Source organism: Elephantulus edwardii, unplaced genomic scaffold, assembly GCF_000299155.1.
Source record: "Elephantulus edwardii isolate Elephantulus edwardi_28Jun2011 unplaced genomic scaffold, EleEdw1.0 scaffold00022, whole genome shotgun sequence".
NCBI classification, from domain to species: domain Eukaryota; kingdom Metazoa; phylum Chordata; class Mammalia; order Macroscelidea; family Macroscelididae; genus Elephantulus; species Elephantulus edwardii.
The window spans coordinates 6,234,796-6,258,044 of NW_006399772.1; the positions used below are offsets into that span (position 1 = coordinate 6,234,796).

General features: G+C 39.7%; 1 protein-coding gene across 2 annotated transcripts in view; it reads right to left on the reverse strand.

Annotated features, from left to right (window-relative positions):
- Positions 1 to 23,249, reverse strand: part of RELN (reelin) — a 633,193-nt gene that overhangs the window by 128,414 nt on the left and 481,530 nt on the right. For both annotated transcript variants that reach the window (XM_006882611.1, XM_006882610.1), the window contains exons 26-29: positions 19,361 to 19,532; positions 18,182 to 18,382; positions 11,632 to 11,864; positions 1,025 to 1,182 (exon numbers count right to left, since the gene is read on the reverse strand). In XM_006882611.1, coding sequence (XP_006882673.1) covers positions 1,025 to 1,182; positions 11,632 to 11,864; positions 18,182 to 18,382; positions 19,361 to 19,532 — 764 coding nt within the window. The remainder of the gene's footprint in view (positions 1 to 1,024; positions 1,183 to 11,631; positions 11,865 to 18,181; positions 18,383 to 19,360; positions 19,533 to 23,249) is intronic.

The following is a 23,249-nucleotide window of genomic DNA, read 5'->3' on the forward strand; positions in this document are numbered from 1 at the left end:
GACAGCTGTGATCCACAGGGGATTGCTGGCTGAGATTCTGGGAAGTAGAATACTAGCCTTTATTCCTGGGTACATCTTAATAGGCTGAAACTTGTTCCATACACAAGTTTCAACTGACAAGTGGGGCACAGTGGTCAGAAATCAAACTAGGGTCTCCAGTATGGAAGGGGGAATTCTACCACTGGACCATCAATGCCCGCCGTTTCATCCCTGAATCAGTTGTTGTTGATTCCTGCTCAAAGCAACTTTATAGGGCAGTGGAGAATTGCCCCATGGGATTTCCAATGCTCTAATCTTTATGGAAGCAGATGATCACATCATTCTTCTGTGAGCAGCTAGTGGATTTGAACCATCAACCTTTCAAAGAGCAGCTGAATGATATATGGCCAATGTACCACCAGGGTTCTTTTACTTTTGGGATAGCTCAAAACAAATGTTCAAGACTCAGCAAAATGCAAATTTACATGGTGTTTATAATGCAGAAATGAAAACTGAAGGATCATTTGAAAAATCATTATCTTAACTATTTGACCCACTTTTTCGTTCAACAAATGCAATGAAAACCAGCAATCAGTTATCTATCTACTCTGTTGCTTGAGTTTCTGACCATTCTTCTTAATCTACATTAGCATTAAAAGTGGGAGATGCCTGATGTTATGTGGGGACTGAATTCTTTCTTGGATTCAATTAATAACACTAAAACCTAGAAGTTCCTAGAAATGAAAGGCATTGTGGAGGTTGTTATGAAAGTGCATGCTATCTTTTTTATATTGTCTTTAAAAAATTTTGTCCAATATATCAATTTGAAGATAAAGACATTTTTAAAAAGGGGAGGAAAAAATCCCTACCATAAAACTACCATAGCTTAGCATTTCATGCGCCCGAGCTGTAAATTCCTAGAAATCTCAGGCTTGAAGGGTCATAAAATCAGTTTCTATATCCTTGGGAGAAGTGAGTGGAATTATAGTAACAGGAGATGAATATTTTACCGACAAACCATCAGCCACAACACAGCCAGCCTTACCCGTATATCCCAGGTCGCAGAAACACACTCCTGAAATGCAGTCCCCGTGGCCACTGCAGTAACTGGGGCATGGCTCAGAGATGTATACTCCGTCCAGGCCAAACGCAAGCACGTGCTTCTGTGAGCTGCTCTCCTGAATCCATCGGAACCTGGTCTTGCTGCTTGGAAAAACAATATTTCCGCTCCTTAGAATAACATTGTATACCAAAGCACTTCAACACTAAGTGGTTCAGAAAAATTCAAGAGATTTAATATTTATTTGAAGGTCATTCCAGCTTGATTGCACATCTTACTTTCATAAGGCATTTCTCTCAGATGTTATGAGTAGTTCTTGATTTATTCTTCAACTTAACTTTTCACATAACAAGACTATGTGATATAGAAAACTTCAGTGTGCGCATGTGTGACTGGATACGACACAGAACAAGTGCCATCTCACCATCCTTCATACTTACAATCCACCTTGGGGAGGAACCATTTCCATTTTGTTGTTGACTGCCGTTGAGTTGAGCATGACTCGTAGCGACCCTATGAACAAAAAGCCTGAAGCCCCTCTACAACTATCGACATTTATCAAAGTTCACAGAGTTTCCAAAGGCATGTTGTTTAGGAAGTGGATGCCACTCCTGCCACCCCCAAAGATATTATTTCTTTCACTTAGGTGGTGGTGGCGGCTCAGGATAGAGAGTTGAGCTGCCAACTCAAAGACAGAAATATGGGCAATCTGCTCCCACGTGACTTAAAGCTTCTGAAAAAATCACGGGATGGTCAACAGGGAGTCGGTCCTGACTTGATGGTGATGAGCTCAGTTACTTTTTCATCCCTTCATTGTGCCCACTAGGTGGGCCTTTTGAGAAGAGGCTGCCTGGGTATTTGGCAGATGGGTTTTTTTTTTTATCTGCAGTCACCATGAATTCTGGTTGTGAAGACAACTCTCTCCCTATCCGCTGCTCTCCTTCCCTTCCTCTTTATAGCTCCTCTCCAACTCTGTGTATACACTTAGCCACCAGCTCGACTGCCCATGAACACTGGTAACTGGAAGTGGACAAAGTGAGGGACCGGGAGCAGTGTTTACAAACCTAGGAAAACCAATGTCCTCTCAGAACAAGTTTTTAGTCAGCCAGACTAAAATTTGCATCACTGTTAAGCTCTTTTAATCCTTTCAACACATCTGTTTTCTTTTCAAATATATGGGGACAGACACACACATTTATAGTTTCATACCAGAAAAACCACCTCTTTGCCCCTAATGAAATAAAAGAAAGAAAACTATTTCAGGGGAGCTAGAGTCTAAGTGATTTTACTAATATTTATAGACTTTTGGATGAATTCAGTTTCTTAGTAAGTAAGAGTAGAAAATGTAAGAGATAAGTGAAGGTTACCAAGGAGAACTGTACACAAAGATGGCTCCTTTCCTCTCCTATTACTGTGAAAATACCAGCATGTGGTTTGTTTTGGCTTCTCACATAGCTCTTTCATGATATTAAATTATCTACCTAAATTATCTATCTAAATTTGAAAAATTTAGACAAAAACATTACTAGGTTTACAAGTTTCCAGACACTAAAAAAAAAAAAAAAGAGAGAGAAAAGAAACAAAAACAAGCTAGGGTGGATAGGGAATTGTGCTGTCAACTCAAAGGTAGTTGGTTTAAATCTACTACCTACTCCAGAGGAGAAAGATGGGGCAATCTCATCCCATACAATTCCCAGCTTCTGAAAAGTCACTGGAGGGTCAGCTAGAAATTGGTTCTCATTTATTAATTCAAGTCCTAATTTTTAGTTTGCTTGGCTCCACAATCAACACTATTGGCACCAGTAGCCAGGAAATTAAAAGACAAGTTACACTGGGAAAGTCTGCTGTCAGAGACCTCTCCAAAGTACTGAAGAGCAACAACGTCAGTCTGGAGATTAAGGTGCGCCTGATACAGGCCATGATCCTTGCAATTATTTGCTATGCATTTGGGAGCTGGACAATGACTAGGGATGATAGAAGGAGAGTTGATGCCTTTGAGCCATGGTGCTGGAGAAGAGTACTGAGTAGACCATGGACTGCTAAGAGAACAAACAGGTTTGCCTTAGAGAGGTAGAAACCAGGTTGCTCCTTGGAAGCAAGGATTCTGAAACTTCATCTGACACACTTTGGACATGGTGCAAGGAAGGACGAGTGGTTGGAGAGGGACGTCAAGCTTGGGAGGATGGAGGGACGGCACAGGAGAAGAATACCCTCAATGAGATGGATTGATTCAGTGACTGGGGTGACAGGGGTAGGTGTGTCAGGGACAATAAGATTGGCACAGGACAGAGCAGGGTTTAGGGCTATTGTTCATAGGGTTGCTATGAGTCGCAAGCAACTCGATGGCACAAAAGAACAATTTTCAAGTGAATTAAGATAAAACTGAATACATTAAAAAAAAATCTTTGGAGTTAATGAAATGTTGTGTTGTTGACATTGAGTTGAGCACAACTCATAGTGACCCTATGAAAAACAGGCCTGAAACGTTTCTATAGCTATCGTCATTTGTCAAAGTTCATAGAGATTCCAGAGGCATGTTGTTTAGGAAGTGGATGCTACTCCTTCCAATTAAATGTATATGGGTCTTATTTATGTATTTATTTTTTAGGTAGACTGTAGGAATGGGCTTGAGTGTGTCTCAAATTGTGGGGATGGCGTAGGGTAGGGCAAGGGTTAGATCTGTTGTTCATAGAATTGCTGTGAGTCATAGAGAGAGCTCAGTTTGCCTAATGGATAGAAAGTTATGCTACCAAGCCAAGGGTGGGTGATTTTAACTTGCAGCCCTTGGGCCTGGTTTTAACTGTTTTTGGTCAAACATTCTTCTAAGTGGTAAAGCACTGGTCTGCCAATTTGCTGTACAGAGAGGTAACTTGTGGTTGCTGTGACGCTAAACACTGACACTGATGGGTCAAATGCAATAATGGGTACTTATGGTGGACAGTGTTTGGTGGAGCTCCCCGATTAAAACAATCTTGGAAGCAGGATTGCTATCCACTTCTGAAATAACTTGCCTCCGGAAACTCTATGAACTTGGAGAAACGATGAAAGTATATAAGTGTTCAGGTCTTTTGTTCATAGGGTCACTATGAGCTGTGCTTGGCTTGATGGCACTGAAGAACAACAACAACAACTGAATTAAGAGTATTAGAAAGGCAAACAAAAAAAAAAAGAAAGTAAAAGAATCAAAGAAAATATCAAGGCAATTCACTCACTGTCACTGAGTGGGAAGTGACTCAGAGCTGACTTTCGAGCTGTTTTTCTGAGGACGTAAATCGACTGGGGTGAGGGGAGACTGTCCATCATTTTCCTGGGAAACCACTGCTGGATTTGAACTGCCTGAGAGATGTCCCTTTGGGTGAATAGTGCAACTTCCTACGCACCACAACACGAGATCTCTCAAAGGATATATAGGTTATCCTAATGCCATGGACCCCACTTAGCTGGTAAAGAATATTTTAATATTGAAGTAGAATTTGTGAGTGGAAGCTTTTGTCAATTGCTCTTAAGCAAAATGTCTTTTTCAAAAGATAGGTTGTGTATCTATGATGAAAGAGGATGCCAGTTCCCTGAAGAAATCCTCTTTGATTAGAAGCCATGTCTACTGCTGTTTTTTTCCCCCTTATTTTTGTAAATAATAGAACTCAAAGACACGTGCATTGAAAACTTTTTGCCCCAATGAGAAAATAATAAAAGAGGTAAGAACATCCTCTCTTTCACTGACTCAGGCAGTAGCCCTGGGCAAAATGAAGGCATCTCTCCATCACCTGCCCATTCTGTTTGAAGAAGCCGACTCAGACTTGGGTACAGATATGTTCAAAGTGAAGGATAATTCCCTCTTCAGGCGGAATTCTAGAAGTGGTTTTGGTGATTTGATAGGGAACGAAGGGCAAGTGAAAGCCCATTTCTGTGGGTCCTGCAATGTGTGTAATGGTGAAACAATCAAGGTCTGGGTTGGCCAAGTGTCCATGCATCCAGATCTGATCTCAAGTTCCTAGTGGCATGTTGTTCTAGAAGTACTGTCACTGCTGGATGTTTGAGAAGATATGAGACCTCATATTCAAATGAAGAAAAAAGAAATCAAACTTGTGTCGTCCAAGAAGACAAAATTATATTTCAGAATGAGGGACAAGAGCTTATTTTTCTCTTTCTTCTTTCAACCTTTGCTAGCTGGTCTTTGGTTAATCTCCTGTGGGTGATTTACAGCTTCAGGAAACCCACTGGAGGCTCAGGTATGAGTTGGTCCAGACTTCATGGCTATGAGTCAGTTGTTTTTTTTTTTTAAAGTTAGTTTGTAACTGGAATACATTACTTAAAGCAACAAAGTTGTTGCTGTTCACGACACCTGTTTCATTTCCATTCGTCCACACTGCAGCTGCTTCCTAGTGCTTGTGCTGCTCTGTGCTCTCCCTGCAGCACAATTTGGGGTGCTGAGAGCAGTGATTTATTGGCAACCTTAGGGTTGTAGGAGTAAGAACTGGCAGAGCTTACACAAAGTACAAGTCACAGAGTGACCCCCAGAAGATGGGAGGGCATATGCAAATCAAAGTCTGAAGCTAATCTGGATGTCAAGACTTCACACTGGTTTTATTTTTTTTTTAAAGTAGAGGTGATAAAGACTTGTGATTATGCTGGTGATAATAAGGATGATGTGTCCTCATGAGTTAGTCTTCCTTTCCAGGCAGGCACAAGAGAATCAGAACAATGTTTTCTTGGTAAAAAGTTTCCCATTTCTTTTTTTAAAAAAATACATAAAAAGCACCTGTTTTCAATGCAGTTGGACACCTAGTACTGGTGCTTACTCCTCTTCAATTTCCCTTCCAACATTCAGCAAGCGTTCACACTATGCAGGCTTGGTGTTAGGGCTAAAGATATAACGGGGGTCAGAACCACACCTGGGCTCTGCCTTCACGTAGCCCACAGTTGAGTGAGGAAACACTGTCAAATGCTTGCATGAGAAAGTGTCAATTGTGCAATGCTGATAACAGCAAGTGTGAAGAATGACACAGAGGTAAGAGGGCATGTCACAGAGGTCTCTGACTGAATAGCAGCGAGGTCTGAGTCTGGGAGGATACTCAGGAAGCGATGATTGAGGGGAAGACTTTAATTTTATATGATTTTACCAGAAACAGATCCCAGTGTGGTGCTGATAATTCAAGTCATTAACAAACTTCTCAATTGTCCTGCAGATCCCAGATAAGGAAGAAAAAGAAGATTCTACTGTCTCCTTCCTCTATTTTATCTGGGCTTAGAAGATGCCCGAGTGAGCAGGAAAATTGATTTCCATGCACTATCCTTCCATCGGCATAAACTTCAAAGACATGCTGGAGGGGTTCCTGCGCAAAAGGACACTTGTGGGGCAAATTGCAGTACCAGGAACAAACAGGAAGCAGAGAGCACAGTGCGTTCTTTGAGTCAGAGATTCCTGTGTGAGACGGACTGATGCTGAGACAGGGAGGGGGGCAGTGCAGTGGCACTGGGAGCAGCAGAGATGACAGAGGACAGAGACCAGAGGGAGTCATAGCTGAACTGGATACACTATCCTCCGCAGCCAAGGGTGAGAGCCCTGGGCTAGGAGAAGGTGAGGTGCATAACTGTCAGAAGTTCTGTGGCCGGAGCACAGAGCTCTGAGACAGGGCTTGGAACTGTACGGCAGGTCCCAGAACGTGGAGCCTGAAAGTCAGGAGGGAGGCTTGGCCGAGGACATGCCTGGAAAGAAGCCATCCAGATCTTATGGAAGTTGTATCCAAGTGTTTTTGATCAAAACCATAATATGTTACTACCCTAATTCAGTGATTTCTAAGAACCTGATTTGTACTGTGCTGCAGTTCTACCTGGCTGTGCTTGGCTTACTGGGCTTTGGAGGGAAAACTTCCTGTGAAGCATGATTTTCTTGCCTCAGAGTTTCAAGAACACATCCAACATTTATTCCTGGGTATGAAGAACTAATTAACTTCTTAAGAAAAAAAGTAAACATTGGGTCCTTATGGTCTGTGAAGTCCAGCCATCACAAGAAAGCCAAGTCTGAGTTCCTGAAATGTTGCATCTTTTTAATGTTAAAAAAAGAAGTAAATATACCAATAAAGGAATTTTTCTTTCACTTTTCAAAGAGAAGAGGGAGCGGCGGGGAGGGATGGGCAGGGAGAAAAAGGCAACAATGAATGAATGGAAATCCAAAATCTCTGTAAACGCTCATTAAAATTAACAAAAATAAAATAAAAAACAACAGTAACCAAACACCAAGGGGTATACTAGTGATGGGCAGAGGTGGAGAAAATACTCTTCACAATATAAAGTATTGGTGCTTGTGCCTTGTTCAGCAATACCATCCTGTGCATTTTGCATAATGAACCTAAGTCAGGGTATGTGGCATGCTGTATGGCTGCAGAGGCCTCTGGTCATCAGAAGGGACAGTCAGTGAACATTCACTGCCAGGACTGTTCTGTAGACAAGGACGTAGCGAACGAACAGGAGCACAAAATGCTGCCTTGAGAAAACCAGCTTGGGGTTCTTTCTTGAAGAACACTGTTTTAGCACTTGGAATTTTCAGCTTGGAGCTCTCTGAGGTTGCTGGACATCCACTGTTGTTGCTGTGTGCTCTCAAGTTGGAAATGACTCACAGCTGACCCTTCAGCAGGTTTTCAGAGGCTATAAATGGCGCAGGTGGAGACGACTTAATTTTTCTTTCATGGAGCATCTGGATTTGAACTACCTACGTTTGGGTTGGCACAGTAACCCCTCATTAACTAGACCATCAGATATTATGTAGTTGTTAAATGTCAAGTTGACTATGACTCACAGCGACCCTATGGACAATGGATGCTATCACGCCCTATCCTGTGCCATTCTCATTATCTCTGACATATTTGGGCCCACGGTTAGTCACTGCATCAATCCATCTCATTGAGGGGTTTCCCTTCCTTTACTGGCCCCCCACCTTTCTAAGCATGATGTCCTTCTCCAAGAAATGACTGCTCCTAATAACATGCCCAAAGCATGTGAGACGAAGTTGCACCATCCTTGCCTGCAATAAGCATTCTGGCTGCACCGTTTCTAAGATATTTTTGTTTATCCTTTTGATGGTATGTGGGATTATTCTTCTGTCATCTTTATTCACTGTCCTACTTTCAGCTGCATAGCAAGTAAGCAAAACAATCATAGTTTTGATCAAGTACCCTTAGTCTTCAAACTTACATCACTGCTTTTCAGCACTGTGGAGAAGCTCCTGACAGCAGACTTTCCCTACGCAATACGTCTTTTGATTTCCTGGCTGCTGTGGATCTAAGCAATTTCTATTTCTTCTCTCCCTATCATGACGTTTGTTGCCTATTAGCCCAGTAGAAGGATCAATATAAGCTCACGTATTTAAGTTAAAATGGGAACGTATTTGTTGTTATACACTATTCTTTATCACAAATACTATTAATCTGTCATTAATATGAATAATATTGAAACAAATTACCCAGGCAAGATTTAATTTTCAAAACCTGAGGTCCAAGAAAATATTGATGAAAAAAAAAAAAACCCACTTCTGCTGAGTGACTAACAGCAAAGAATTCACACTGACCCTCCAGCAGGTTTTCAGAGGCTATAAATCACATGGAAGGATACTGATCACCCTTCTCCCATGCACTGCTGGTGGATTCAAACCAGGTTGATACATTGGGAACCTCAGAACACTGGCTCACTTTGTGACACTGTGAACACCCTTCTCTTACTTCTCGTGTGGCTTTACCAGTTAGGTTATTCCCCCAACATCAAGCCCAATGTAGTTTCAGATTCAACTATATCCTGGCTGGCTTTGAGGAAATCCAGCCAGATTGGTGCTCCTTGGTTCCTGATCACACTGACTAATTTTTCATAGCGATGTCTCTAGGACGCCAATATTTTATTTAGTGTAGCAAATATGCACCATTTGGTGCCTCCCAAATGCACATGGTATGCTGCAAATGTCTGTTTGGAAGGGCTGTGACTGAGCTAGTGTCATAAAGGCAGAGTGGGAGGAAGGCAGCCATGGTGGTGGGGAGCACAAGGGCTGGACTATGACGTCCACTGCAGGAGAGCCTGAGGCTCTGAAAGCCTACAGCAAGAAGGCAGTTCAAGGGCAGGTTTCAGCTTGCGGAACTATGCCAAATTAACCCCTTACGTTTGGAAAGGAGAAGGCGGGAAGACAAGCCCCTGAGTAGATTTTGGAGAGCAGTTTCACTTATGTCTTTGTGTGAGACTCTGAGGCACAGCACAGCAGATCACACGTGTGAAACAAACCCTTCATTCTTGGAAGGATTGATCAGCACTCTCCCCGTGTGAATCAAAGCTTAAAAACCCACTGGAGAGGCAGCTATGTGCCACTTCTGACTCAACGACAATGAAGGTTGGTTGTTTTTATTTTTTTTTTTAAATTTTCTGGGAATATGTAAGAGCTAAATATTGTTGTTATTGTTGTTGGGTCCCAAGGAGTCAAAATTAACTCACACTGACCATATAAACACGAGATCTGAACCCTGTCCTATCCTGTGTCATCTTTATCTTCTCCAACACATGTGAGCTCATTCCTGTAGTCACTGTGCTTGTCCACCTGGGTGATGGTCTTCCTCTCTTTTGCTGACCATCCATCTTTCCAAGCATGATGTCCCTCTCCATAGCATAGCTTCTCCTAGCAACATGCCCAAAGTATGTGACATGAAGCTTTATCACCTTTGCCTCCAAGCACTCTCACCATACCTTCCCCAAGATTTATCTTTTTTGCTTTTTAGTTCAGAAAGCACTCTTCTCCTACATCACAGTTCAACAGCATCATTTCTTTTTCTGTCATCCTTCTTCATTGTCCAGCTCTCAGATGAATAGCAAATGGTTGGAAAGACTATAGCTTGAATCAGGTTCACCTTAGTCTTCAAACTAGTATCATTTGGCCACCATATTGGAAATGTATGTGTCTGTTGATTTGTTTCTTAAGTTTTAGTATTTCATACACTTCTGAATTTTCTTGTCTCCAATTAACCCTTTTGAGTCCTGACTTCCAAAGGTTCAGCTCTTGTATCTCTTGTCTTTTTCTACTTATACTTTCTTGTTATTGATACCATAGATGCTTATTTATCATCTTTCTGTTCCTAACTTCCAAACTTCTACATATAAAATTCAAGATTTACATGTCCAGTTGTCCATGCTGTGTTTTTGCTTGGCTTCCTTAATAGACTCTAAATTCAATATATCCAAAGCCAAAGTTTTTGCTTTTCTTTTCCAATAACTGCTCTGTAATAAACTTAGCATATGACTCCATCTTTCATTTAGATGCTTCCATCAGGACTTTGTCCCTTTGCTGCTTTATAATGTTATTACAAGTTATATGATATTGCATATTAAGTATTATACTCTCCTTATTTTGTCCAAATGTCCAGAAAATTCCCAGTATCTATAAGGAGCTCAATTAAGTATTTACTGAATGAACAGAAAAATTTAGAAAATTTAGAAAAATTTCTTAAAACCGGTGTTTGTTTCTGAGTGAAACTTTAGTCAGTGTAGGTGCCAGGAGAGGTGGTGGTAGTTTGTATGAAACATGGTATGAATGAAGAATAGTGACATATGTGTGTGTGCACGCATAAGACTTTACATTCTTATTATGAAAGTCTCTTTTCATGCTCAAAAGTAAAAAGTTTCTGATTACACACACACACACACACACACACACACAGAATGTTGAGCCAGAGTTTTCCTGTGTACAAAATAACATCCAGAATTTGAAATCCCTGAATTTTAGTAAGCATTTCAATTATTACTGCAATGAAGTGTTAGATTAATGGCTCTCAGTAAATCATACTTTCCAATTTTACTCTGTCATGTGGAGTTGCTATGAGCAACAACAGTATTTATTCCTTTGAGTACTTTCCTCTTCACACACCAATTCTAGGTTTGCTCAGATGAATGATTTTGACCAGTGGGACACTAAACACACATAATGACAACTTGCATACAGAGCCTGCCTCTTGAAATGTTCTCTATAAAGTGAAGATGCCTGTGCTGGCTTCCTTAAAGATGAAAGTCTATTTGGAAAATTAAAACCAGCTGAGGTCTTAGATATAATGTCCATCCCAGCCGACCAATCACAGAAATACAGACACGTGAATGATCTCAGAGGACACAAGTGAGCCAGCCAACCCACAGAATCATGTGACGTGAATGTCATTTCAACTTACTAAGATTTAATGTGGTATTTTATACAGCACTAAGGCAACCGGTACAAAAACTGTACCTGACAGTGATGTCTTACAAAAACCTAAATCACAATTATGGCTCGCTTTGATCATTGCACCCTGGCAGGTAATACAAGGCCTTGAAGCTTCTATGTTTGTTCTCTTGACACTCTTGGGTTCTCTGAATCATGAACAATATTGAGATGAAAGAATGCATATAGAGACCCAGTATGTGCACAGAAACCTCCCTGAACCCTACTGTGTCTTGTCCCAGAGCTCTTCTGCTCAAGAATTATTTCTTACATAGGTATTTTCAGGCTATATACATTATCTTAGGCCATTAAGATATTAAGATAGAAGTCCATGGTATGGAAGTTATGGCCCAAAAGAGGGAATGATCTACTTTACCTGGATGCAAGAGACCTTGGAATAACAATGGTGATTCTCGTCCACTCTTCAAAGTCTCCTGCGTGATACACGGTGGGCTCAGTGAGCTCTCTGGAGTTTCCCTCACAGCCTTTGCCGGCAGAGGCGGGGTAGCAGCCTTCCTTCACCAGAAACCAGGACATCCCAGCGTCATGAGAGTATTGAAGAAGAACTGGCGCGGTGCTGCTGAACTGATTGGCACATCCTATGTTCAGCTGTTAAAGAAAAAATAGAATTATAAAGGCTCTGGTTCAAAGTCATAATTCAACAGATGAGTCGCCACAACCGCTTTCATTCTGAGCCAGCATTAAATTTACAACTAGAGCTGTGAAGTTCAACACCAATCAAAATTCACCCATGTTGTTGTGTGCTGTGAAGCTGGAAGCGACCCATAGCAGATCCTCCAACAGGTTTTCAGACGCAGTAAATTGCACAGGAGGAGATGGTCCATCCTTTTTCCATGAAGCAGCTGGTGGATTTGAGCTGTGTGCCTTTGGGATTATAGCACAGCTTCGTACCACTAGGCCAAAAAAGCACTCATTGTGTTGTTGTTATGTGCCATCCAGTTAACTCTGACTCATAGCAATCCTGCTCTATTCTGAGCCAATTTCACTGTCTGACACATCTACCCTCATTACCTCAGTCACTGAGTCAATCCATCTCATGCTCGGTCTTTCTCTCTTGCATTGTCCCCTCACCCTTCCAAGAATGGTATCTTTCTCCAAGGACTGGTCTGGTCCCTCCTGGCAATATGCCCAAAGTATGTCAGATGGAGCCTCAAAATCCTTGTCTCCACAGAGCAGCCTGGTTTCACCCTCTCCAAGACCAACCTGTTTGTTCTCTTAGCAGCCAAGAAATGAAAAGACAAACTGCACTGGGGAAATCTGCTGTCAGGGACTTGTATCAGGGATTATTACTGAAGAGCCGTGATGTCAGTGCACTCGATCCATGGTCTTTGCAATGACTCATTTCACATCAGGGAGTTGGACAATGACTAAGGATGATAGAGTACCCATCAGTTCTAGATATTTTACGTGGCATGATGATGATGATGATGATGATGATGATAATGAAAACTCCCAACTAAAGGAAATAAATTGCTTTTGCACCAACTCTAAACCATGGCAGCCTCATCAGAGCCAGAATACAACTGTGTTCGAGGGGTTCTCAATGGCTAATTTTTTGGAAAGTAAATTTCCTGATCTTTCTTCTGAGGCCTCCCTGGCCTCCCTGGCAGCCCAGCACCTCTAATTTTTGGCTAGCAGTACAGCACCAGGAAGTGATCTTTAATAAAAAGCTGGAGCAGTTGCTCATTTTGTGAGTGAGGGGACAAGCAATGGTGTTGGAGTCTCAGACTAAAGATAAGAAGCCAAGAAACTCTTTTGGGTTTTTCCCCCCTTCTCTTGTTGGAGGGTATAGATAGAGGAAATAACCAAGATGCAGAGGCAGGCTGCTTCCTTCTTCAAGACCTCCAGTGGGATAAGCTCCTTTATTCTGCTTTCCTGCAAAAGCCCAGTAAGAAATAAAGATCAATTCACACAAAACAGCTGAGTTGTTGTGGTTCCCTCCCACCCTAGCATTAACTAAGTAACATAAACCAGAACTAAAACTATAACTGTTCAGTGCATTTGTGCAGGGGGTTGCCATCATAGGATTGTTGTTGTTGTTGATTGTCGTCGAGTTGAGCACGACTCATAGCAACTCTATGAACAAAAGACCTAATAACTATCGTCGTTTCTCCAAGTTCCAGAGGCATGTGGTTTAGGAAGTAGATGCCACTCCTCCTTCCAAACCTGTTTTACAACTGGGAGCTCCACCAAACACTGTCCCCAATGGGAAACCATTATGGTACTTGATACCCAATGGCACAAGGTTCAGCATCCCAGCAAACCCATGTTGCTTCATACATTGACAAAGAGTGATGTGCAAAGTGGAAGACTATTCCTCCAGATTTAACAGCACTAGTTTCATTTAGCAGGGGTTAAATATTGTCAAGTTGAATACGACTCAGAGTAAGCTTTGCACAAACGACCTGAACTCTTTTCTACAACTAAGATCATTTGTGTACATTCATAGAGTTTAAAGAGTTTGTAGAGTTTCCAGAGGTATCTAGTTTAGGAAGTGGATGCCACTCCTGCTTTCCAGCATGAATCAACCTGGAAGCTCATCCAAACATTGTACATAATGGGTAACCATTTTGGTATTTGACATGACCGTGGAACAGTGTTCAGCATCACTGCAGCTCCAAGTTGTTCAATACAGCAAATAGACAAGTGATTGTTGTGTCTTTTAAAGAATGTTCATTCTAAAATTAATAAATTTGGCCCTCACGCCCTACAGGTTATTAAAGTCACACCCTCTAGCTGGCGTCCACTTTTGGTCAAAGTCTCAAGGGCCACCCTCTTTTTTTGTGGGGGGGAACAACAGTAACACCAATAAACACAACCCAAAAACTTCTCTTACGTGACCACCATCAAGACGAGACTGCCATTGCGATGCTAGCTGGCAGCCATTTAAAAAAAGTTTAAAATGTAACCTAAATGCCAATATCCCAGGCAAAAGTTTTTATTTTTCTATTTTTCCTCTTTCACACCTGTATGGAAATATGTATTTCTGTCTTAATAGTGGAATAGGAGACTGAATGTGCTAACAGAGACAGGGATAAGGATTGCTGATATAAATTCATCATAGCAATGATTCACAGCCTCCATTAACTTTCAGTTCTAGGTAATTCTATTTGGATACTTGGTGTGTTTACTGCAGCATTTTAAGACAAGCCATCATTATCTCAACACCAAATCCAGAACAATTACTAATTTATAATCACTTATACTACTTAAGTGTACTTGCAGGATACTGATCATTTTCTGGACCTAATTTCATATACTAGACATACTGAATAACCATAATTTCCCAGTATACATATTATCAAGTAATAAAGAGATTTATTAGGTCACTGCTTTTCTGGAAGTCCTCCCTTGAATACAGAATTACAAGTATATGTGTTTTTCCTTGAGGATGATGAAAGATCAATGGATGTTTTAAGTATCTACAGTCTAAAATAGACTTAGGTTGCTTATAAACTCAGGACTGTGGGCTTGAAATTCTAAACTTTTATAAATTTTCTATGTATTATCTGATTATTACACACAACACTGTAAAGAATCGAATCGCTATTTTTATTTCAGTTAATGTATGATACAGAAATTCCTAACAATCTACAACCAGGAGAAGATAAAATAGATGAATGGGACCTTATAAGAATCAAATCTCTATGCACATCCAAAAACGTCTCCAACAGGATAAATTATATATATATATATATATCTATCTCAGAAATTATAAAATACTTGAGCACCACAACAAGATAAAGGTAAATAATCCAGTTGAAAAATGGGTACAGGATATGAACAGACACTTCACCAAAGAAGACATTCAGATGGTTAACAAGCACATGAAGAAATATTCAAAATCCCTAGCTCTAAGAGAGATGCGAATCAAAACAACTATGAGATATCATCTCACCACAGTCAGAATAGCAAAATTTAACAGAACAGCAAACAACAAATGCTGGCGAGGTTGTAGAGAAACTGGAACCCTTATTCATTGTTGGTGGGATTGTAAAATGGTGCAACCACTGTGGAAGGCGGTATGGCCCTTTCTCAAAAGTTGCAAATAGAGATGCCATTTGGCCCAGTAATCCCACTACTGGGAATATACCCCAAGGAAACCATAACTGACATTCAAGCAGATATATGCACAACCATGTTTATCGTGGCTTTGTTCACAATAGCACGGCAATGAGAGTGAGTCAGAAAGGCTTGTTATAAGTCAGCATTGACACAATGGCAGGGGGTTTGTTCAGCCAGAGGGATTCATTTCCCAGCTCTATATTGGAAAATATTCTCCTGTTATTCAGAGTCTCACTGGTTAATTTTTAGAAGTAAATTGCCAAGTCTCCTAAGACTGCTCTTAGTCTGGAAGCTCTGCTGAAACCTATCATCCTGCCTCTGTAACCTGTCTACCTCCCTAAAACAATTCCTCTTCCTGTATTTCTAATTTCAGTGACTGGAGGCAGAAATGGGAGAGCCAGGCCAGAAGCTATTATATCACTGAATTCTTTACCAAAATATGTTGATGCTTTAACAGCTCTCAGACTTATCTACTTCTCTTTATTCCTCAACGTCATGCTATATTCTGGCCTTCTGAGAGCTCACTTTGACTACTGATGCTTATTTTATTCAAACTCTGTCCCACAATCTGACAACTTTTGTCTACCTCTTTGACTATCACACAGGTCAAAGTTCTCCTCTCTCTTTAAAATAGTATTTCATTGTGCTTTTTGCAGAAGTGTACATAGATAATCATGTTCCTATGCAAAGTTTCACTGCTAATCCAAAGGAACATGGTTCAAATCAACCAGCTTCTCCACAGGTGAAAATCACGCAATCTCCTCACAAGTGATTTACAGTTTATGAAAATCTGCTGGAAGGTTTGCTATGAATTGGTTTCAACTCCATTGTTCACAACAACAACAACAACATATTCCTAATATATAGAGTTTGGACATGGTAAGCAGTTAAAAAAAAATTATACTATCACTGTGTATTTTTTATACAAAAGATACCCAAAACTCATTTTTCTATAGGTATCAGACATCAATCAGCGAATAACACACATTGCATAGTGATTATCAGCAAATTGCCATCACTCTACAGCTAGCCTTCTGTTAGCGTGACATGAAAATTTAGCCTTTTTTAAGCATTATGAGCTCTGGTGACCTAGTGGTAAGAAGCTGCACTGCAATCCTGAAGGCACACCATTCGAATCCACCAGGGAGAAAGATGGGCTATCTCCTCCTGTGCAATTAACTGCCTCTGAAAACCCACTGGAGGGTCAGTCATGACTTGGTCCTTACTCAATGGCACACAATAACAACAACAAGTGAAGATTTTTTTTTTTAAACTTTGAATACCACTTTGAGAACTTTAACATTTATACTACTATTATGACAACCATTTGGAACAAAAAGTGCATTGCAAAGTAGACTGGGGGTAGGAAGAAGGAGGAAAGAAAATGTACAATAATGAATGAATAAAAATGATATGAAAAATTAATGAAATAATTGAGAAAAACCCACCCATTTACACTATCATGATTTTATGATTAAGTAGAAAACATGTCAAATGACAAATGGCATAGTATTCTGCTAGAAGTGTTATTTTGCAACCATTTTATATGGTATCAATGTGTAGGCCTTCGAGTTGGAACCAACACATAGCTGACCCTCCAGTGAATTTCTGAAGCTATGGATTGTACAGGAGAAGACTGCCCATCTTTCTCCCTCTGGGCTGCTGGTGGACTCGAGCGGACAGAGAGGACCGGCCTTAGGTTTAGGAGGTATTTGGTTTAACTCCCTTCAGATTATGCCTCCGGGGCTCCCTTAACAACTGGTATATGTCATGTACCAGTATAGGTAAATTTTCACTGCAGTTTAGCATCAAAATCTGAACAGAGAGAGGCAGCCTTGTAAGAACTGTGGTAAATGTGTATATAACAATGGAGCTCTGGTGGCATAGTGGCAAGAAGCTGTGTTGTAATCCTGAAGGTGCATGGTTCAAATCCAGCAGATGCTCCACTGGAGAAGGAGGGGCAATCTCCTACTGTGCCAGTCAGATCCAATTCGACAGCACACAACAACCAGAAAAAAAAAATGTGTATATAACAAATTGTTTGCCTTTTTAACATTTGGGAACAAGAACATTTTACTAATAATTTTATTTATGATTAAACTACTTGTTACAGGCTTGTGGAAATCACATTTGAAGAACTGTGCCTGATCTCTTTAATAATTCCATTTGTAAATGATTGAGCATCTGCATCCTGCCGTTATGTAAGGACCGTGCACTTGCGCTCATTAAAACTGCATTACTTTCGACCCCAGAATTCACCAATGGGATTTTATTACAGACACAATGAAATTTTGATTAGGATTCTGAAACAAGAGCTTGTCAAGGTAAACACTTGTTTTACACACTGACATGTTATCTCAGGGCTGAGAAACAACAAACGTTTAAGAGAATAAATATAATTGGGGTTAAAATATACTGAACCAATATTAAATAGCAATTGCCAGAAACTCCTGCAGTGAAGCTATAAAGTAACTCCAAAATTCCAAAGCCACTTACAAGCTGAAAGGCAGAGTTGGTCTTACACCATTTAGCATTATGGAATCCACTATCACAGACTAAAGACCTAAAAGTCAATTTCTTTTTCACTCTGGTAGAATTCCATGAGTACTTAGACATAGTAAGACACGCACATAACCTCAGAGGCTCACTTAACATTGACAAGCTGTTTTCTTTACAGCTACAGGGGGAAAGCTTTGCCATCCTAAGACAGCTGAACAGCCACGGATGTTCCTTTCTTTACCAGAATATGAACTAATTGTGTTCTCTCCGACTTTCAAGTTTTCAGTCTGAAAGACTGTTTCTCCTTAACCTGGACTGGGATGAAGTTTGTGTGTCAATACCTTGAACTGAAGCACGTATCCAGGTTTCAGAGTTAAATCTCGGGTTACTGCAAATCGATCTCCATCTGATTTTCCAAACACCATGGCTGACGGCGTGACAGAGCAGAAAGTTTCGTTCTTAACCATTCCTTCATTAGCCAACATCAGCCACACACTCATCTGGTTCATTGGGTAATCAAAAGCTGGCTTCTCATAAAAGTTCTAAAGGAAACAATACAAACAACACAGAGAGGCAATTTGATAGCAGTAAAGACAGGAGGAATGCTCAGTTCTTAACAATGGCAGGACCATGGACTATTTGCATCTCTAGGAAAAAACCAAGCAGAATTTCTAAGTTGACTTTAACCATTAACTTTTTTTACTGCTGATTTTCCATCTAAATAATTTGGCATATAACCAAAACTGAAGGGCAAATACCTAAAACAAAAACAAAAAGAAGAAACAGGTGTCATTAAGTTGGTTCTGGAATAGAATTGTGCTCTGTTGTTATGTGCCATGCAGGCAAATACAACTCATAGTGACCTTGTACACAGTATGTCTGAACCCTACTCTATCCTGAGCCAGTCTGTCTCTGACGCACCAAGTTTCATTACACCAATCACCGTGTCAATCTGTCTCATTCAGGCTCTTCCTCTCCTGTGCTGTCCCTCCACCCTTTCAAGCATGATGTCCTTCTCCAAGAACTGGTCCTTCCTGGCTACATGCCCCAAGAATTTAAGACAGAGACTTCTGGAAGTAGATAACCAGGATTTTCTTAGGAGGTACTTCTAAGTGGACCTGGACCTCTAACTTTTCAATTACCAGTTGATCACATTAATTCAAATACCATTCAATGACTACAATGAAAATACAGAAATCTTACATTTATTTAATATTCAGTGTTTATGATTAAATTTTTTTAATATATATTTGTTTTATTATTTTTTTGTGCATGTACCGTCAAATTGGATCTGACTGGTACAGGAGGAGATTGTCCCTCCTTCTCCAGCACAGCGTCTGATGGATTTGAACCATATAACTCTGGGATTTCAGTGCAGCTTTTTGCCACTAGGCCACCAGAGCTCCCTAAGATTAAATTCTTAAGAATTCTATCCTACTCACTTAAAAAAAATTTTTTTTAATCCCATTCACTTTGATAATCTCTGTCTTCTTGGAGCTCAGACAGAGGAGACACTTTACCTGGGGTAAGGTTGGGTTAACGACTGGGATGATTTGCTTTTGCTTCTCAGAGAGAATGATGATGTCATCAACTGCCCACTGGTCATAGTCCTCCCCAGAGAACACGGGCTGCCACCAGCGGAATCTGGTACAAGGGGTCTTGGCAGCAGCTGGAAGCTCCAGATAGACGAACCTGCATAAAAATAAATAGTTTATGCCTGGGAAAGGAAAAGTTGTGTTTTCCTACCAGCTTGTTAAAATAACAAGGACAGTAATCTGTAAGTATTTTATTTTGTTTGATCTCTTGATATTTTCTAAGGTTGGGCCAATCAGCGATTTAGCAAATTCAGTCTTGGTTATGTTTATTGTATTTGGATTTGTATCTTTTGGAGAAGTTGTTGTTGTTGTGTGCCCTTGAGGTGGAACAGACTCATAGCTGACCTTGGGTTTTCAGAGGCTGTAAATCACATGGGAGGAGAGTGCCCACTGTTCTTCCTTGGAGCAGCTGATGGATTTGAACTGGTTGCTTTGAGCTGACAGTGTAACCTCTTACCCTTATGCCTTCAGAGATCCCTTTTGGGATCCCCACTTGAACAGAGTTTGATTCACTTAACTAGCTTTTATCTACTATGGCAAATGATCATAATAGGCTTCCAAAAGAGTAAGGATATTAAAATGGCATTTAAAAAACTTACAGTGCTAACTCAGTCCCACAAGGAAAAATATTGTATAAGACCGTTATTGTAGAATGAGTATAATGATCCAGGAGGGGTGCGAGAGGCTGGAAGCAGAGTAATGTGGATGTACAGGGGGAAGTGGGGATTATACACTGGATTGTACAATTTGTTGGGTGGGGAGATGAGGGAAATAGAAAGAATTTGTTCGAATTTGTATTAGAATTTTGTAAATAAACTGGTAAAACAAACAAACAGACAAAAAAACTTACAGTGCAATTCTTGCTTAGTGTGGGCAAACATAATAAATATGTATGGAAAATAAAAAATAATTCACCTATAGTTCACTGCATAGTGTTAACAGTTAACATTTTGACATACATTATGCATGCTGCTGTAAAATAATTAACATATCATGTTTTTGAAAATACCTTGGACAGGAGAGTGTGAATGGCCAAAAAAAGTATGAGTGTTATTTGCTTCAAAATGCAGCAATCAAAATTTGGTAGGTGGAGGGAGGGGGGGTTTAAGGAAATGGGGAAGATCTGGTGGGGATCTGGAAAGTATCTGGTAATGGTGGGGGCACAGTTCAATGCTGATTAATTTTATAAAATATAATAAATGGAAATGATTATATGAAACACAATGTGAATGACAGTGTAATACACAATGTAACTGTAAGCAAACTATATAAAAATATGTAAGATAAAACAAAACAAAATGCAGCAATCTTTTATGTAAATGAAGTTTTGCATGTATAAATTGGCTTCTAGATTTTAAGACTTAACATTATACTAGATGTGAGATTGAAGGCTGCATAAGGGACTGGACTTGGGGGGAGGGATTGCATAGCAATGAAAGAATTTTTCTTTTACTATTCATAGAGAAGAAGGAACTGGGGGTGAGGAGTGTGCAGGGAGAAAAGTGCAACAATGAATCAATGGAAATCCAAAATCTCTGTAAATTTTCATTAAAATGAATGATAATAATAACAATAAAATATATAAAGAAAAAACCCATTCTACTAGATGTGCATTCTTAGGCCAAAAAAATGAATTCTTAAGAAAACTGAATGTCTATGTAACTTCTAAATCTAATATACCTATATTCTCTCCTTTTTAAAAGCTTGCTCTATGCCACTTTGCTTTTAGGAAAACTTACAATAGTCCCAGTTTTTACTAACAGAAAGAAATGTGGTGAAGATTTTCACTTTTTTAAAAAAGACAGAAAGTGAAACAAGCTTTTAGCATTTGTTTTGCATCAAGCCATTAAAAAAGGCAGAGTGGATTTTATTTGGGGTTGGGGGTGGAATTGGGGGAGGTGTGGGGAGGACTGTCTACCAATGAGGGAGTTTTTCTTTTGCTTTTCAAGGAGAGGAGCAAATGGGGGGAGGGGGGAGGGGTTTGTGCGGGGAGAAGGGTGCAACAATGAATGAATGGAATCCCAAAATCTCTGTAGATGTTCATTGAAATGAAAAATAAACAACCTAAATTTAAAAAAAAAAGGCAGTGCGCACTCCTGAGCAGCTGCAGGGGCACTGCCAAGCTCCTCCCCACAGCTCTATCCCTGCATCAGGCCTCTATGGCTTTACATTGTGTCTATAAAGGCACACACCTCAAATCCATCAGCAGTTGTATTGAAGAAGGATGAGTCATTCTCCTTTCTTGGGAATTACTGCCTCTGAAAACCCAAGGGAGGGTCAGCTTTTGCTTGGTTCCTCACAACACGATGGTACATAACAGCCAATGAATACTTACCTTAGTGTTATTTTAGGGTTTTTTAAAAATGTGCTCTTTGGTAAGATTCGGTTAATTATTTTGGAGGGCAGAGAATGCTCAAAAATTGTTTGCATATAAATGAACCACAATTGCTTAACTGCTTTATGTCATTTTAGCTTATATCAGGTTTCAAAGCTCTATGTTAGGTTAACAGAAGAAACTTCTTGTTTAACACGTCACTGTTATGATTTGTGATGAAAATCATTATGAAAAAAGCTTTTCTCATAAGTTCATTTTTTACTTAAACACAAAGGAATATTTTTGGAAATGGAATTAGTGAGTCAAATAAACTAGTCACATTTAAAGCTTTAAATTTTGCCCAATCCCTTTCTGAAAGAGTTATAATGACTCAAAACGGCATGAAAGTATCAGCTAAGTTCTTCCTATGTGGTTAAGAGCACGTCATAAAATGTAGATAGATGACCATTTGTTAAGAAATGGGTATATTTATTGAATATAAACCATAGTTAAAAATTTTGCTTCCTCCTTTCCAACTGATTTACTCAGTCCTTCTGCCACTATTTTGTATTGGATCTTAGTATTTTTCTTGATAATTTCTATGTAATCCTTTATACTGACTGTTTTTTAGACTTGTTGCAAAAGCTTTTTCTCAATTTGCTTTCCTCCTTTTCATTTAATTGTATTTTCTTTGATGTTCACGCTTCACAATTGTATGAAGTACATTTCTAAGTATGTTACGTAGTCTTTCAGAGATCCTCAATATCATTTGTTAAAGTCATTCTTTATGTATTTGCCACTATGAATGGTATCTTTCCCCATATCTTCTAATACTGAGTTTCTTCTAATACCGAGTTCCTTAAGTATTTCACTATCACAGATTTTTTGTTTTTTTTTAGAATTTGGTGAAAATATGATACTCACCAGAAAAAAAAGTACATAACTACATAATCTTTCATATTTTTTTAAGGGAGATCACAGATATCTTGAATCCAGATTAAGACCTGTTAATAATATTACTGACATTTGAAGAAGCTACCTAAGTTTTATTTGTCTATATATTGATCATGTCACTTTACTGAACTCTCAATATTTTTCTGGGTGACAACTTTATTGCTTAGGAAAATAGTTTTGTGCCCTTTTCTGTTAGAGTTTAAAAGAGTTTGTCATAATTCGTTCCTCTACTGGTCTGCATCCTGAGCAACCTCTCTGGGGGACCACTTACATAGAATTCTACGTGTTCCTTTTTTGTGTCTCCTGTTTTACCCGCCTATCTCTTTTCTGCCCATGTCCCTTTGAGAAAGTGCTTTTGTTTGGTCTGCTTTCATGTCTGTTTGTGTCACACTGTGAAAAGTTATGAAACTTTGAAAAGATGTAGTGTCTTAAGAAAGCAAATTTATGATATATAAATATTTAAACTAGGTATATTTTAAATAGTATGGTTAGGATGTATCCAATCTACAAGAATTTTATCTCTAGATTCCTCAACAGTAAGTATTT